This window comes from Cherax quadricarinatus, unplaced genomic scaffold (assembly GCF_038502225.1).
Source record: "Cherax quadricarinatus isolate ZL_2023a unplaced genomic scaffold, ASM3850222v1 Contig2776, whole genome shotgun sequence".
Lineage (NCBI taxonomy): Eukaryota > Metazoa > Arthropoda > Malacostraca > Decapoda > Parastacidae > Cherax > Cherax quadricarinatus.
This window is the reverse complement of record NW_027197802.1, coordinates 7,993-26,856: the sequence shown is the minus strand read 5'-3', so window position 1 is coordinate 26,856 and position 18,864 is coordinate 7,993. Positions and strand designations below refer to the sequence as shown.

At 44.2% G+C, this 18,864-nt stretch overlaps 1 protein-coding gene across 1 annotated transcript; it reads right to left on the bottom strand.

Moving 5' to 3' along the window:
- Positions 1 to 10,427: 10,427 nt before the first annotated feature.
- On the bottom strand, positions 10,428 to 12,050 carry LOC138851914 (uncharacterized). The gene is made up of 2 exons (XM_070081449.1): positions 10,751 to 12,050; positions 10,428 to 10,634 (listed from the first exon to the last, which is right to left on the bottom strand). Exon 1 carries the CDS (start codon positions 12,048 to 12,050, stop codon positions 10,767 to 10,769), a length of 1,284 nt encoding a protein of 427 aa, XP_069937550.1. The 3' UTR covers positions 10,428 to 10,634; positions 10,751 to 10,766.
- Between the last annotated feature and the right edge of the window lie 6,814 nt (positions 12,051 to 18,864).

Sequence of the window (18,864 nt, the reverse complement as noted above, 5' to 3'; positions counted from 1 at the left end):
TCGAGAGGTGTCAGCCCAATTTTATCCTCTAGAGCATGAAAAATTTCTCGTTTGCGCAGGCGCAGGCTTCCCATTATTTTATAACAATTTTTATTGCCTATAGAATATTACACTAATTTACATATAAAATACTGCATTTCCGGAAAATACATACAGTATTTTCCACAGGAGGAGCTTATATAAGAGGTGGGAGGAGCTTATATCAGAGGTGGGAGGAACTTATATCAGAGGTGGGAGGAACTTATATCAGAGGTGGGAGGAACTTATATCAGAGGTGGGAGGAGCTTATATCAGAGGCGGGTGGAGCTTATATCAGAGGTGGGAGGAGCTTATATCAGAGGTGGGAGGAACTTATATCAGAGGTGGGAGGAACTTATATCAGAGGTGGGAGGAACTTATATCAGAGGTGGGAGGAGCTTATATCAGAGGTGGGAGGAGCTTATATCAGAGGTGGGAGGAACTTATATCAGAGGTGGGAGGAACTTATATCAGAGGTGGGAGGAACTTATATCAGAGGCGGGTGGAGCTTTTATCAGAGGTGGGAGGTACTTATATCAGTGGTGGGAGGAGCTTATATCAGAGGTGGGAGGAGCTTATATCAGAGGTGGGAGGAGCTTATATCAGAGGTGGGAGGAGCTTATATCAGAGGTGGGAGGAGCTTATATCAGAGGTGGGAGGTACTTATATCAGTGGTGGGAGGAGCTTATATCAGAGGTGGGAGGAGCTTATATCAGAGGTGGGAGGAGCTTATATCAGAGGTGGGAGGAGCTTATATCAGAGGTGGGAGGTACTTATATCAGTGGTGGGAGGAGCTTATATCAGTGGTGGGAGGAGCTTATATCAGAGGTGGGAGGAGCTTATATCAGAGGTGGGAGGAGCTTATATCAGAGGTGGGAGGAACTTATATCAGAGGTGGGAGCTTATATCAGAGGTGGGAGGAGCTTATATCAGAGGTGGGAGGAGCTTATATCAGAGGTGGGAGGAGCTTATATCAGAGGTGGGAGGAGCTTGCATGATGGTGTAATAACCATTTGCCGATGACATCAGTCTGATCACCACTCAAAAGATTTCTTATATTGACGCTATTATTATCATTTACTTAATAATGATAGTATACATAAGATAACTTGGATTAACACATAAGAAAGCCAGCCAAAATAATATTATTTGTATATTATACCTGGAGGTGGTGGCTGACCTTGATGAAAAGGATTACATTAGATCATCACTATAAGAGATAGGTTTTCTATGTTACATCTGGTAGCACTACAGAAAACAGACTAATGTATATGGGAAACAATAACAAATCACTTATATTGCATAAAAAAGCCCAAAGTAGCACGATTATCGTGATTTTTTTTTTATTTTTTAAGGTAATTAGCTAGTCTGCGCGTTTACCCGAATATCTCGAAAATAAGATTTTGGTTTATTGCTTGTCACTGCGCCATTATTAATAATTGTATTGAAATGATTTTCAGAGACAATATAAAACTTAGTGAGTTTGACATTTTAAAGTTGCGTTTTTTGGAATATCTCAAATATTTTTTATTTTGTGGGATCGATACCATGCCTAACCCTTCTAGGGTAGGGTAGGTACCTGAGCCCGAGCCTTTAGCTCATAAGACTGTCATTCCCATTAGCTCCCTTGGGGCGGGGATGGCAGACCAGAGAGGCCTAGCTTGTGGCTAGGCCTGGGGACAGTTGGTCCCAAAGATGAGGAGGTACTTGTGCCTCCTCCCGTGGGAGACTTAGGTCTCAGACACTCCCTAGAGAGGGAGCCAAGGCCGGGCCACCACTTGGAAAAGGCCTGGGCCGGGAGAATACCGGCGAATCTTTAATAATAATAAATAATTATTTTGTGGTTGTAAAAGGCAGATGTTTTGGTGAATGTCAAAAAAGTCTACGAGATGTATTTTTTTACCATGATAAAAAGATATATTAGATGAAATGGATACACCAAAAAGCCGTGTTAAACGTATTCCAACAGTTGGGATTGTCGGAAGTGCCACTCGGAGTGCCAACTTGTCATGTCATGCTGACACATGTAAAAATCAGTAAATATTTTTTTTTCTCTGTTGTTTGTTAGCCAATCATACTGAAACTGTCATATTAATTTACGTATGAACTTCTAAACGTACACCAAAAATAAAAGAAATCAGGTAAAAAATAAAAGGAGGTGAAACGAAAAAAAGGCCCCTTAGACCTATCTTCAGTTCACCCAACCACAACCTGGGTTATCCTCGCTCACCCACCAGACAGCCTACAAGCAAGAAGTCTCTCCTCTCTCCACCCAGGCTGGGGCCTGGTAGGGCAATCTAGAACACACTGCCTCTCCCCTAGGCTGGGGCCTAGTAGTTCAACCTAGAACACACTGCCTCTCCCCCCAGGCTGGGGCCTGGTAGGGAAACCTAGAACACACTGCTACTCCCCCCAGGCTGGGGCCTTGTAGAGCAACCTAGAACACTACCTCTCCCCCAGGCTGGGGCCTGGTAGGGCAACCTAGAACACACTGCCTCTCCCCCCAGGCTGGGGCCTGGTAGGGCAACCTAGAACACACTGCCTCTCCCCCCAGGCTGGGGCCTGGTAGGGCAACCTAGAACACACTGCCTCTCCCCCAGGCTGGGGCCTAGTAGTTCAACCTAGAACACACTGCCTCTCCCCCCAGGCTGGGGCCTTGTAGAGCAACCTAGAACACACTACCTCTCCCCCAGGCTGGGTCCTGGTAGGGCAACCTAGAACTTACTGCCTCTCCCGCAAGACTGGGGCCTGGTAGGGAGACCTAGAACACAATGCCTCTCCGATCAGGCCGGGGTCTGGTAGGGCGACTTAGAATACACTGCCTCTCCTGCCAGGCTGGGACCTGGTAGAGCAACCTAGAAAACAATGCCTCTACCACCAGGCTTGGGATTGGTAGGGAAACCTAGAACACACTGCCTCTCCACGAGGCTGGGGCCTGGTAGTGCGACCTAGAACACACTGCCTCTCCCACCAAGCTGGGGCCTCGTAGGGCAACCTAGAACACTGCCTCTCCCACCAGGCTGTGGCCTGGTGTGGCAACCTAGAACTAACTGCCTCTCACCCCAGGCTGGGGCCTCGTAGGGCAACATACAACACACTGCCTTTCCTGCCAGGCTGGGGCCTGGTATGGCAACCTGTAACACACTGCCTCTCCCCCCAGGCTGGGACCTGGCAGGGCAAACTAGAACACACTGCCTCTCCCACCAAGCTGGGGCCTGGTAGGGCAACCTAGAACTAACTGCCTCTCACCCCAGGCTGGGGCCTCGTAGGGCAACATACAACACTGCCTTTCCTGCCAGGCTGGGGCCTGGTATGGCAACCTGTAACACACTGCCTCTCCCCCCAGGCTGGGACCTGGCAGGGCAAACTAGAACACACTGCCTCTCCCACCAAGCTGGGGCCTGGTAGGGCAACCTAGAACACACTGCCTCTCACACCAGGCTGGGGCCTGGTAGGGCAACCTGTAACACATTGCCTCTCCCCCCAGGCTGGGACCTAGCAGGGCAAACTAGAACACACTGCCTCTCCCACCAAGCTGGTGCCTGGTAGGGCAACCTAGAACACACTGCCTCTCCCACCAAGCTGGTGCCTGGTAGGGCAACCTAGAACACTGCCTCTCCCACCAGGCTGTGGCCTGGTGTGGCAACATAGAACACACTGCCTCTCCCGCCAGGCTGGGGTCTTGTAGGGTAACGTAGAACACACTGCCTCTCCTAACAGGCTGGGGCCTGTTAGGGCAACCTAGAACGCACTGCCTCTCCTGCCAGGCTGGGGCCTGGTAGGGAAACCTAGAACACACTGCCTCTCCCCAAGGCTGGGGCCTGGTAGAGCAACCTAGAACACACTGCTGTCAGTGGAACGCCTTCCATCTGAACAAAAGAAACTAATGGAAAAATAAATAAAGAAATGACTAGGAAAAATAAGAATAATGATTTTTGAGGATTTTATTTAAAATTTAAATATAATAAAAAAAATGGCCTTCAGTTCTTGTAGTTGGGCAGGAGTAGGTATGGCCCTGGATAGATCTTCTGATATTATTGATGTAGGTTATCCTGGGCGGATGGTGATAGTCCGATGTTTTGGAATCTCCTACCACTTGGATGGAGCACCACAAGTAGAATAGGTAAGGGCCAGTAGTAGTCCAATAATGTTAATAAGTCTCATTAACAAATGTCTTGCTCCTTTATCTGGCGTCTATCCTGGAAGACCACGCCAGGAACAGAGCTGGTAATAAGAAAAAATAAACTGGTTACCCATAGTCATGATAATATAACATTTAAGAATGGAAAAGAATGATAAATGCCAAAATCATTACTGGTAACCAGCAAACAAAAGAAAAGAACAAACAGTAATACTCCTGGTAGATCACCCTACCTGATTAGGAGAAGAGTGGAGGTGAAGTGACTCTCCAAACTTCAACCCACACCAGGTAAGGTCAATATTACCAGGAGTAGAAACTTTAACAAATCGGACACCAGGAACTAGTTTTGCCCCAGCCCGCCAGAGGGGGGGGGGGGTGCACGCGACGTACGTAACTCTTTTTTGATTATAATAATAATTCTAATGGTTCCTGGTTGCCTGAACAACCTTAACCCCACTTACGCCTACTTTTCCCTCACAGTCCCACTCCACCTCCTCGACTTCAAAGAGTGATCCTACACCACAACAGTTTAGGAAATTCTGGGGATTTTCAGGTCCTCCAGCTCTAAGTGGATCCCCACTCTGAGACAACAGGATGACCGATCGATTAAACCCATTAGCTGCCTGACTGCGGTGGAGTGAGGTTGTGCACAGCACCCCTCTGGTGTTTGTCAGGAGAGCTCTCATAGCAACAATATGGCGCTGAGTATCCGACGTAGGGTGAACACTGTCGGCGTTGAGGTGCTTCGTGGGGCGATTTCCCCCTCTACGGCGCAGGTGTTACTTCCGGCAATCATCAGGGAAACGTACGGAGTGCAGGATGATGAGGTTTATGGTGTGGCCCTGAATGGGGCCTATCGTCTATTCGTCAAGTTAAATTCGACGGCTGTGTACGAGTCGTTAGTGACGAAATTTGAGCATGTGAGTATTGATGTAACTCCAGCTGTCAAAGTGCGACTCATAGACGTCTCTCGCCACTATACGTGGGTGAAGTTGCGAAATGTCCCCTTCGAGGCTGACGAGGAGGACTTACGGAAGGTGTTTGCAGCTTATGGTACCGTGCATCTGGCAACCCAAGGCAAGTGGGCGGCAGGTGCGTACATGGGACGTCCGGAGGGTACATTCTCCCTCAAAATGACACTGAGGCACCCGATCCCGTCATACGTCGTGATGCCGGAGTTTAGGACCCAAATTCTAGTGGCGTATGCTGGGCAGCGACGGACATGCAGGTTGTGTGGGGAGTATGACCATATGGCGGCGACGTGTGGGAGGCAGTGGAGGGCGACAGCGCAAACAGGTGGAGCACCAGTTACAGGTGTGGATGTCCGTCCGAGATGGCCGTCTGTGGAGTGAAATTGTAGAAGAGTCTCTTGTGGTGCATGATGGGCGAGGCACGAGTTGTGTGGAGCCAAAAATGGCCACTTTGCCGGTGACGGGGGAGGAAGTGCTAATTCAGCAGGAGGTGCAAGAGCTGGAGGAGGAGCTCGACGAGGTATTGAAAACTTTACCTTCTTCGGGCGAGGATAATGGCTTGGTCCGTGAAATGGTGCCTGAGTTGAAAGGAGAGTGTGGCGGGACAGGCACGAGAAGGAAGGAGGACAACTGCAGGCACAGAGAGGAGTCACCGAGCTCTGTGCGACAGGTCACAGTAGAGGTTGATGTTCACTGTGAGGAATCTTCGGAAGACAGTATGGCGGTAGAGAGTGTCACGAGGAAGAGGGCGGCTGCGTCAGACTCAGATGATGTCCTGACGCCCGCGCAGAGGTCTGGGAGGAAGGATGTATATTCTCGTGACAGCCAGGATAAGAGGCATCGAAAAGGGGGGGGGGGGGTGGATGGTGACAAACCACATGTTGACCCTGGGGCAAGAGGCCCTGGGAAGGGTGAGAGGAGAAAGGGTTGGAAGCTTTAGAAAGGCCTTAAGTGCATGACTGTGAATGTGAATGGACTGTGTACTGGTGTGAAGAGGGAATGCTTTCGTATGCTCTTACGTCGATACAGAGTGGACGTAGTCTTTCTACAGGAGCATAATTTCAGGGAGGGTAGAGTGCTCGAGGTGGAAGGGTATACGGTGTTGACTCTGCCATCGGCACGTTTGAAAGGTGGTGTGGGTTTATTGATAAAGGAGGCGAGCCCGTTTGTGTTGCAAAGACGTGAAGGGGGTGGGGGGGGGGAGGGTGTTGCGTGTGGATGGGTGGTGGATGGGGCAGAGGGTAACCTTTGTAAGTGTGTATGCACCAGCTGAAAATGATATGAAAGTAAAGAGGGATTTTGTGTGTGATGATCTAGTTTTTGCTTTCCGTGGTTTACCTGAAGTGGCCATCGTAGGTGGGGACTGGAATTGTGTGATCAGGAGAGCGGATGTGGAACCACGAGGGGCGGGGCATATGTTGACAGCATTACGCAATCTTTTGGTGGACGTTCAGTTGAGGGATGTGGTAGGTGGGGGAGCGTGGGAGGTGGAGCATACTTTCGTGAGGCGAGGTTACGCAGCTAGGTTAGACAGGTTGTATATATCTCATAAGGTATTGTCAAAGTCTGTCCGTACTATTGAACTAGCTTTTTCAGATCATAGGGCGGTTGTCGCAGAAGTAGAGTGGGATTCTCTAGCTTGTATCTCTAGGGGATATTGGAAATTAAATACGAGTCTGTTGGAAGATGAGGAGGGGTTGGGGGGTTTTACGGAGCTGTGGGAGAGATTAACTGAGGAGGTACAAGGTGTGGAGGACGTGGTGACGTGGTGGGATGGTGTGGCTAAGGACCGGATTCGGCATTATTATGTGAGGGAGGGGAAAAGGATTAATTCTTTAAAATTTGGGTTGATTAATTATTTGGAGGACAGGTTACGGGGTTGTTATGTAAAAGGGACAGTAGAGGGTGTCTATCCGATGGACAACATTATGATACTTAAAGAGCGGTTGCGGGAAATTCAGGACGAGCGGTTCCAAGCGGTGAGAGTAATGGCGGGGGTGGAGGAGGTGTTATGGGGAGATAGGCCGTCTTCGTGTGTGTTGCGCAGACAAAAACAACGTCAGCAGGCAACAGCTATTCCATGTTTGGAGGTTCTTGAGTCGGTGGGAGGGTATAGGGCGGGTCAGGTTATCCACACTACGGATGGGATGGGGTTGTTTGCGGATAAGTGGTACGAAAAGTATTGGCGGGAGGAAGGGGTAGGATTAGGGGATTTAGAGAGGGTGTGTGGAAGTGTGCCATGTAGGTTAGGACACAGTGATAGGGAAGCTTTGGGGGGGGACATAACTGAGGGGGAAATATGGAGAGCTTTGAGTGCCATGCGAAAGGGCAAAGCACCGGGAATCGATGGACTGCCGGCGGAGTTTTATCAACAGCATTGGGAGTTAATAAAAGGTTTTTTGGTGAGGTTACTGAACTTGATGAAGGTAAGGGGAAGGTTGGGTGAAAGACAGGCAACAGCTGTAGTTGTTTTGGTACCGAAGGGTAAGGAACAGCGTTCGCTCAGGGACTATAGAACAATATCGTTGTTATGCGCGGATTATAAGTTATTTGCAAAAATTTTAGGAAATAGGATCAAGTGTGTTGTAGGGAGGGTTGTATCGGAAACCCAGTTTGGGTTGCCAGGTAGGTCTATGGGGGTGGGACATGGTCTTTTAAGGGATTTCGTGGAAGAAAAAGGGGGGGAAGGGGGGGGGGGGTGGGGTGCACTAGACTGGCAAGGAGCTTATGATAGGGTGGAGCGAGAGGCGTTGAGAGCTATCCTTAGGAAACAGGGCTATGGGGAAGAAATAGTGGGATGGGTAGAGGCGTTATATAGAGGGGCAATGGTGAGAGTACAGATTAATGGAAGATTAGGGGGGAGGATTGTAATGGGCAGAGGTCTTAGACAGGGGTGTCCTATGTCACAGCTTTTATTTGCATGCATACAGGACCCCTTTTATAGAATGGTGGAGCGCCATATGGGCGTTAGTGAAGGGGTTGGGGGGGTACTGGGGGCGTTTGGCCTGTTCTCATAGGGTATGTAGATGATACCACTGTATTGGTTAGAGAGGGGATGTCCATAAACGCCTTAGATGGAGTGGTCGACACGTTTGCATGTGCAACTGGTATGAGGGTAAATTCGGAGAAGTCCATGGTTATGGGGTTAGGAACTTGGGGGGAGAGGGTCGAGTGGGGTAGTGCAGTCGTAAAGAAGCGGGTGATGTCATTAAAAATTTGTGGTCTAATCTATGCAGATGATCTTGAGGTTGCACGTGTTAATAATTCGGTCAGGTTGGTAGAAAGGATACTGGGTCGATTGGGAGCATTGCGGCCTTATCATTTGACCCTTGTGCAGCGTGCCATTGTAATTAACGTTTTATTGTATAGCAAGGTTTGGCATGTGGCTGCCGTGTTCCCTTTAACGGGGACGGCAATTGCAACTATACTTAGAGGGGTTTTTAAATTTTTGTGGGGTTCAGGTTGTGATTGGCTTAGAAGGGATGTAGTAATGTTACCTGTGCGTCAGGGGGGGTTGGGTTTAATGAACTTAAAGAGGAGGGTCAAATGTATCTTCATTAAAAGGGAGGTGATGAGGGAGGGTGTGAGTGGGGGGGGGTTGGTTAAGGTACACAATAAATTGAAACGCATGTTTTCTGGGACGGAGTTGAGGGAGTGTGAAACTATTTTGAGGGCAGTGGTGATGGTTAGGGATCTGGGTAAGGTAAAAATAAGTAGGCTGTGTAGGATGTCGGCGGAAAGGGTTGTGGCTCCGGTGGAGGGGATTTTCCCCATGTATGACTGGGGATGTATATGGAGAAGGTTTGGTAGGTTAAGGTTACAACCCCGTGGACGTGAGGTGATGTATCGGTTTTTGCATGGGATTTTACCATCGGGAGTGGTCTTACGAGCTAGACGGGTGGTTGAGGGGGGGGGGGGGTATGTGGAATATGTGGCGGGGAGGATTCTGCATTCCATGTAGTGTATTTTTGTGAGGGGTTGGGGAGCGTCAGGGGTTGGTTGAGCAGGGTGTTGCATAAGATAAGTGGTCAATACTTCTCTGTTCTGCGGGCATTGAGTCTTGATGTGGGGGGTATGGATGAAAGTATTATTAGGGCTGTGGGGTACATTATGGTAGATTATGTCTACATTATGTGGGGAATGAGGGGGAAAGGGGTAAGTGAGGTGAAGAGGAGGGTATTGGCTGTTACGTTTTATAAAACGTTGTGCCGTAATAGAGAACTTTATGGGAGGAGGTGGGAGCGGGATTTCTCTGAGGGATATAGAGACCTTACATTAGAGGTTTTATTAAATTTGTAAATTAGGTGGGTGGGGCAGGGTAGGGATGGTACAATGTGTTATGTTGATGGGCTGTCAGGGGTGGAAACGGGGTCGCCTCCTGGTATGTAGCGGGTGAATGTGTATGAACTTGGGCGTATGATGTGTATTCATGGTTTGTGACGAGTATACTCAATATATGTGTTTGATTTTGCAGTGGGACATTGTTCTATGTATGTTATTCATATGCATGTTTTTAGATGCTTGTAGAGGTGTCAGTGTGTTGGATCCTTGTTTATTAATATATTCTGTGTTTGATGAACATATTGTTTTTACCTTATTCTCAATACATTACGTTAATTGTATTTAACGTATAAGGTGTCCTACTTTATAATTTACAAAGTGACAATATATGCATATTATGGTGTGTTTTGTTAATCATATAACAATGCAATTGGAATTAGTCGTTTATTGGTTATCATAGGTGTAGGGGTTTTCATGTATGGGTGAGGAGGGATATTTGTGTTATCTCAAGTTCATGTTTGTGTGGTTGTTAATGATTTATTCTGTGTAAGACCTGTTTTTGTCTTTATCTATCTCTTGTATTGTATTGTTCTAAATAAAATATAAAAAAAAAAAAACACACATAAGTATTTCACTACAGGAAAGACACCTACCCTAAAAATTATCACCAACACACACGTGTTTGAAGCCTCAACCCCCCCCCCTTGCATGCCCCCCCTTGCATGTCCCACCCAAACCTATTCACAACCAAACATACAAATTATACAGTAAAGAAAAAGAATGCAACATCGTAACACATTGATACAGTACATGTATATACACCCATTTCACAAATATCCTCAAGTAATTACAAAGGGTCTGTCCTTGTGCATACAAGAGGCCTCATAACAGCAGGTCCTGCACAAGTAACACTACCAGTGTTTTTATACATTGTGTATGCATAGGTATAAAATACATACCTAATACTTGACATAGAACATAAGAATGCTCCTCAAACCTCCACCATACAGACCCCACCCACTATCATACAACATATAGTCCAAGATTCATACACACAGCAGCAGCATACGCCACCTCAACCGCACCAGCGTACCTTAGGCGCACACAGGCGCAGGCAGCAACACCTCTAACCAGAACCTAACACTACTCACATTCCACAATTTGCAGACACATCTGAACAGCACATATCAAGCCACTTTCATCCTAACACTGGGCACATGCCCCTCTCTCAAGGAGCACGCTATCTGGTGCCCCCAGACACACACGCCATTAACCGTCGCTGCCATCAAGCAGCAGACCTCATCACACCTTCCACGACTATTCCCGCCCCTGTCTAAACCCCCCCTCACACCTGGCTAAGGTTTCCTCCCTCGCTGCCCCACTTGTACTTTTGCATGCCCACTTGGGCCCTGGGGGCCACGTTTGCCATGCTCTCCACGCACGACACCCGTGCCACCTGGCACCACCAGCTGTCGCTGCTCACCTCCACTAGCACACCGCCCCTCCCCATCTACCGATGCTTTCTTCCCTGTTCGTTGAGCCGGCGTCAGGACGTCGTCAGAGTCCGACAATGCTGCAGCCCTCTTCCTCGTCCCAGCGTCCTCCTCCATGTTTGTGACCGGATCGTCCACACGATGTACCTCCACCACCACCTTCGTCTCTGCCTTCTGACGAGGGGTCACCACGTCCCCGCCAGCCCCACCAGCACCAACAACCTCCTCCTGCTGCTGCTCGACCGCCACAGACACGATCTCCGGACTGGCCGTCGTCACAGCCGGGGAGACCACATCCGTAGATGAGAACATGGTATGCAAAACAGACGCTATTGTCGCATCCAAGTCCTCCACTTCCACCGTCACCTGGTCTTCCCCGGAAGCCTGCTGTACCACCGGCGATGCAGGTGACTCGAGAGACGACAGCTCCAGATTCGACACCACCACTGGCTCCTCAATCTCCTCACTCCAAAGCCGACCGTGGCCACCATCTCCTTTTCGTCCATGTATGGGAGCCTCCTGCCCATCGTCATTCGTTGAGCCACCGGCTGGCCTTCTGGCCTGCCCGCGCTGCCCACACTCTGCTGCCATATGATCATATTCACCGCAGAGGCGACACGTCCGTCGTTGACCAGCATAAGACACCATGACCTGTGTGCGGAAGTCATCAAGGTACACATACGATGGTATGGCCTGGCGTAGAGACATCTTAAGGGTAAACGAACCGTCTGGGAGACCAACATACGCCCCAGCCACCCGCATGCCTTGTTTAGCCATGTGTATCACTCCGTATCTTCTGAAAACACTGCGGAGATCCGTTGCATCGGCCTCGAAGGGCACATTGCGCAGTTTCACCCACGTATATTGTCGAGAGACATCCACCATACGCACATGCACGTCAGGGGACACATCTACGCAGAGATCTTGGAATTGCTCAACCAGCTGCTCGTACACTGGCTCGTAGAGTAGTTTTACAAATATCCGGTATGCGCCATTTAATGCCACACCGTACAAATCCTTGTCCGCAATACCATAAGTGTCACGGATAATCTTAGGTAGCAAAACTTGTTCATTCTCAGGCGTAATCGCCCCCCGAACAAGCTGTATACCAACGGTATTCACCCGCCTCCTCACGCTGAATACCATGACGTCACTGGATAGCTTGCTAGACTGTCAGCAGAGAGGTATGAGGCACGTCCACACTCCCTGGCAGCTAGGTCGCGAATCTACAACATACTGCCTCTCCTCCCAGGCTGGGGCCTGGTAGGGAAACCTAAAACATACTGCCTCTCCCCCAGGATGGGGTCTGGTAGGGCAACCTAGAACACAATGCCTCTCCTGCCAGGTTGGGGCCTGGTAGGGCAGCCTAGAACACACTGCCTCTCCCACCAGGCTGGGGCCTGATAGGTAGACCTAGAACACACATATATATGTATATATATATATATATATATTTATATATATATATATATATATATATATATATATATATATATATATATATATATATATATATATATATATATATATATATATATAGAGAGAGAGAGAGAGAGAGAGAGAGAGAGAGAGAGAGAATGGAGCGAAACAGAATGACTTCAAGAGTGTATCAGTCTGTAGTGGAAGGAAGGCGGGGTAGGGGTCGGCCTAGGAAGGGTTGGAGGGAGGGGGTAAAGGAGGTTTTGTGTGCGAGGGGCTTGGACTTCCAGCAGGCATGCGTGAGCGTGTTTGATAGGAGTGAATGGAGACAAATGGTTTTTAATACTTGACGTGCTGTTGGAGTGTGAGCAAAGTAACATTTATGAAGGGATTCAGGGAAACCGGCAGGCCGGACTTGAGTCCTGGAGATGGGAAGTACAGTGCCTGCACTCTGAAGGAGGGGTGTTAATGTTGCAGTTTAAAAACTGTAGTGTAAAGCACCCTTCTGGCAAGACAGTGATGGAGTGAATGATGGTGAAAGTTTTTCTTTTTCGGGCCACCCTGCCTTGGTGGGAATCGGCCAGTGTGATAATAAAAAAAAAAAAATATATGTATATATATATATATATATGTATATATATATATGTATATATATATATGTATATATATATATATGTATATATATATATATGTATATATATATATGTCGTGCCGAATAGGCAGAACTTGCGATGTTGGCTTAAATAGCAACGCTCATCTTGCCATATAGGACAAGCGAAAATTTGTGTATGCAATAATTTCGCCAAAATCATTCTGAACCTAACGAAAAAAATATATTTCACTGTGTTTGTTTAGTATTAAATTATTGTAAACAAATCTAAAATATATTTAGTTGGGTTAGGCTAAAATAAATTGTTCTTGTTATAATAAGGTTAGGTAAGTTTTCTAAGATTCTTTTGGTGCAAAATTAAAATTTTTTACATTAACATTAATGAAAAAAAATATATCTTTAAACGTATAAGAGAAAATTTCAGAAAGGACTTAATTTTAAATGAGTTCTTGCTAATTGACCAGTTTTACATATTCGGCACGACATATATATATATATATATATATATATATATATATATATATATATATATATATATATATATATATATATATATATATATTTCTGAATGTTAATGAAATACATTTAATTATATTATCATTAACTACGTCTCTCATTTCTAAATGTTTTATCTCTATTTTAACATTAATAATATAAACAACTAACATGTTTAAAATATTATGTGTCACAGGTCGTGGTCCACCACAGAACGTGACAGTGAGGCCAGGTGTGACAAGTCTCACTGTGTCATGGGATCCACCTGATGAACCTCCTCTCTACTACACCGTGACTGTTGGTAGTGACACTCAAGTAATATATGGAACTTCAGTCATCATTAACAACTTACAACCTTGTACAGCTTATATTATATCTGTGGTATCTGTGTACCAGGACGAGGAGTCGCTACCAACTTACAGCAGCGGTAAAACACTGGACTCAGGTAATATGTCAGGTGCAGTGTTTACTCTCTCTCCTACAACTTAATTGATGTTTACTTTTCTAGTTGTTTACCTTTCATCTTGTTTACTCTGTGGAGCTCATATTATGTTGGTTATCTTCTACAGTGTTTTCTCCTCCTTGGTGTTTACCTTCCATGTTGTCTACCATAGTGTTTACCTTCCATGTTGTCTACCATAGTGTTTACCTTCCATGTTGTCTACCACAGTGTTTATCTTCCATGTTGTCTACCACAGTGTTTACCTTCCATGTTGTCTACCATAGTGTTTACCTTCCATGTTGTCTACCATAATGTTTACCATCCATGTTGTCTACCATAGTGTTTACCTTCCATGTTGTCTACCATAGTGTTTACCTTCCATGTTGTCTACCATAGTGTTTACCTTCCATGTTGTCTACCATAGTGTTTACCTTCCATGTTGTCTACCATAGTGTTTACCTTCCATGTTGTCTACCATAGTGTTTACCTACCATGTTATTTACCTTCCATGTTGTTTACCTACCATGTGCTGTGGTTTTAGCATACAAACAAGCAATGTCAAAACTTGTGAACTGTCAATGACAAATTGGTTGTATAATTACCCCTAGGTGGTGTTGTTCAGCGTATCTCAGAAACTGAGATTTGTTCTAATTTGTTCTAATTGTTTGGGTTAAACAGCCCACATCTGACTGCTGACTATAGGATGATTTTGAACCCCATGTGACACAGGAACTGCGCAGTCCTCGGCATGTCAACTAAATATAAAACTTACCTTGCTCTTGTAGTGTGAGCTATGGTGTTGGATGAACCTTCGACAGATATTGGTGACTTGATAGAAGCTTAAGGGTCCTTGGATGTCCACGTCTTCCACTCAGTCTGGGAATACTCAACACTCGCACTGATACACTATGTTCCTCAAGATTTGTCTTTTTCACAGTGATGTCATTACAGGAATCTGACCACACTTCTCTGTAATTGTTCTGCTGTGTCCGTGGAGATTCTTTTATTAACAAAACATGCGATCACTAGTGTCTTTGTCGTGCTTCATGCTGTTTAAAAAAATCTGCCCTTTGCCCTGGGCATCTCCACACACAAAAGATGTGCAGGTCAAGCATGTTTTCCTTGCTTGCCAAACTTCTACCATGTAGCTATGCAGAATACTTGATTCTTGCTATCTGAACATAGATCTCAGTGTATGCTGTCTTTAACATGGTGATAAATGGTTGCAGGATTTTCCTTAATTGTCCTGAAACAGTGGTCTCTTGCAAGGAAGTCGTGTGACTATGATACATGCTGGTGCTGCATCTGGAATCAATTATAAACTGTTGATACAGAAGCAAGCAAGACACCACTGCCCTTTCTGAGAGGGCTGAAAGGGCTGAAAAGGGCTGAAAGGGGCTGATACCCCCCTCTCTTGAAGAAGTTTTCTCCACACATGTTATTTGCCTTCCATGTTATTTACCTACCATGTTATTTACCTACCATGTTATCTTCAACGTTGTTACTTTACATGTTGTTTATCTTCAATGTTGTTTACCTTCCATGTTGTTTATCTTCAACGTTGTTTACTTTACATGTTGTTTATCTTCAATGTTTTTTACCTTCCAAGTTGTTTACTTTCCATGTTGTTTGCCTACCATGTTGTTTATCTACCATGTTTTTTACCTTCCATGTTGTTTGCCTATCATGTTATTTACCTTTCATGTCGTTTACCTTCCATGTTGTTTACCTACCATGTTGTTTGTCTACCATGTTGTTTTCTTTCCACGTTGTTTGCCTGCCATGTTGTTTGCCTACCATGTTGTTTACCTTCCATGTTGTTTACCTTCCGTGTTATTTACCTACCATGTTATTTACCTACCATGTTATTTACCTACCATGTTATTTACCTACCATGTTATTTACCTACCATGTTATTTACCTACCATGTTATTTACCTACCATGTTATTTACCTACCATGTTATTTACCTACCATGTTATTTACCTACCATGTTGTTTACCTTCCATGTTGTTTACCTACCATGTTGTTTACCTTCCATGTTGTTTACCTACCATGTTATTTACCTACCATGTTATTTACCTACCATGTTATTTACCTACCATGTTATTTACCTACCATGTTATTTACCTACCATGTTATTTACCTACCATGTTATTTACCTACCATGTTGTTTACCTACCATGTTGTTTACCTACCATGTTGTTTACCTACCATGTTATTTACCTACCATGTTGTTTACCTACCATGTTGTTTACCTACCATGTTGTTTACCTACCATGTTGTTTACCTACCATGTTATTTACCTACCATGTTATTTACTTTACATGTTTGTCTTCAATGTTGTTTACCTTCCATGTTGTTTATCTTCAACGTTGTTTACTTTACATGTTGTTTAATGTTGTTTATCTTCAAAGTTGTTTACCATGTTGTTTGCCTACCATGTTGTTTACCTTCCATGTTGTTTATCTTCTGTTGTTTGCCATGTTGTTTACCTACCATGTTGTTTGCCTATCCTACCATGTTGTTTACCTACCATGTTGTTTGCCTACCATGTTGTTTACCTACCATGTTGTTTACCTACCATGTTGTTAACCTACCATGTTGTTTACCTTCCAGGTTGTTTACCTACCATGTTGTTTTCCATGTTGTTTACCTGCCATGTTGTTTTCCTTCCATTTGTTTACCTACCTACCATGTTTTTTACCTACCATGTTGTTTACCTACCATGTTGTTTACATACCATGTTGTTTACCTACCATGTTGTTTGCTTTACATGTTGTTTATCTTCAATGTTGTTTACCTTCCATATTGTTTACCTACCATGTTATTTACCTACCATGTTGTTTACCTACCATGTTGTTTACCTACCTATGTTACCTACCATTACCTACCATGTTGTTTACCTATATGTTATTTACCTTCCATGTTGTTTATAGTCAATGTTATTTATCTTCCATGTTGTTTACCTTCCATGTTGTTTACCTACCATGTTGTTTACCTACCATGTTGTTTACCTTCCATGTTGTTTACCTACCATGTTGTTTACCTTCCATGTTGTTTACCTACAATGTTATTTACTATCCATGGTGATTACTTTCGAAAGTATTTCCCTCTCATTGTGTTTACATTCGATCTTTCCCTGTTTACTTTCTGTAGTGTTTATCTTTGGTGTTGTTTACCTACCCTGGTATTACTCTACATTATATGACTGTGCAGTTCACTAATTACATATTTCATTCATTATTTTACAATAATTAAATCCTAGCATATTACCATCCAATATTATTAAACATTTCTTGCAGCTTCTCACAGTCTCAACTTTAATGGAAACATCAATTTAAATATTTTTAATTAATCATAAGGCGGTACAATATTTTTTTTCACTCGTTATAACGTTTTCCCACAGTGCCGCCGCCACCACAAAGTTGCTGGTTTGAAGACATCACGAACACAACTATGACGCTGTACTGGCAAGACGCATATATTAATTGTGCAATTACCAACCACAACATCAGCTGGTCATGGGACGTCTTGTGGAGTGATGAAGCTGGTTCAGGTGTCGACACTAACACCGGTTATCACATGAGATTGCGCGACCTTTCTCCCTATACCAACGTCACAGCAGAAGTTGCATCATATACAGACGCTGGTTATGGTCCGTCCACAAGTTGCTGGAATGTTACATCTCAGGAAAGTAAGTTTACCTTGTCTAATTTTGATGTATTTCACAATTAAATAATAATTATAGAAGATGCTGGACAACAAAGTTTGATCTGCAACTGAGATAAATTTAGGTATTCTTATGTAAGATAAACATCTTAATTACTAATTTTAAGTCGAAATAAAGTTATAAAATGAGGATTTTTAGATATTGGAAAAATATAATTTTAAGTATTGTTCATTTATATATCATCTTTCATCAAAATTCACAACATAGGTAATATAATGAAATTTATTTATTTATTTATTTATTTCCAATTTGTGCACACATACAGAGGTACAAAAAAAATACAGATAAGAGCAGTATGCCAAAGCCACTTATACTATGCATAGCATTACGGGCTGGCTTAAAATTAACTTAAGATTAACTAAGCAATGATTATTATTATTATTATAATCAAAAAGAAGCGCTAAGCCACAAGGACTATACAGCGCTGCTACTAAGCAATGATGAAATCAGTGATAAAACATTAATGTAAACAGATAACTATAAAGCACAAGTGAGTATTACAAAGACAGGTCATATGGTTGCATTCAGTTAGGTAGTGATTCTGTTAGGTAGTGTATTTAAAAAATAATAAAGTTAGATTGGGTTTTAGGTTTAACATTTATGTGATATAATTGTGAGAAACATTTAAGATATACAATTTATAATGTTCAGTTATTCAGTATTTATTTGGTTTTGGGTGAGTAAGTAATCTTTGAGAAGAGACTTGAATTTATAAACAGGTTGTGTTTCTTTTATATTTACAGGTAATGAATTCCAGATTTTAGGGCCTTTTATGTGCATTGAGTTTTTGCATAGTGTGAGATGGACACGAGGAACATCAAAGAGTGATCTGTGCCTTGTGTTATGGTCATGTGTTCTGTTGAGGTTGGCAAGGAGATGTTTGAGGGGAGGGTTAATATCAGAGTTAAGTGTTCTATGTATGTAATAGGTGCAGTAATAAGTATGGATGTTTTGTATGGTGAGTAGGTTTAGTGTATTGAATATTGGTGGAGTGTGCTGCCTGTAGTGAGAATTTGTTATCATTCTAACTGCAGCCTTTTGTTGGGTAATTAGTGGTCTGAGATGGTTAATTGTTGTTGAGCCCCATGCACAAATTCCATAGGTGAGATAGGGGTAAATAAGAGAGTGATATAGGGCCAGGAGGGCTGACTGTGGAACATAGTACCGTATCTTCGATAGTATGCCTACAGTCTTGGAAATTTTCTTAGAAATTTGATGTATATGTGTATGAAATTTGAGTCTATTATCAAGGTGGATTCCTA

Bases quoted from the DNA above. Each gene is read 5' to 3' on its own strand.
- LOC138851914 (XM_070081449.1), bottom strand. From the start codon at position 12,050: ATGGTATTCAGCGTGAGGAGGCGGGTGAATACCGTTGGTATACAGCTT.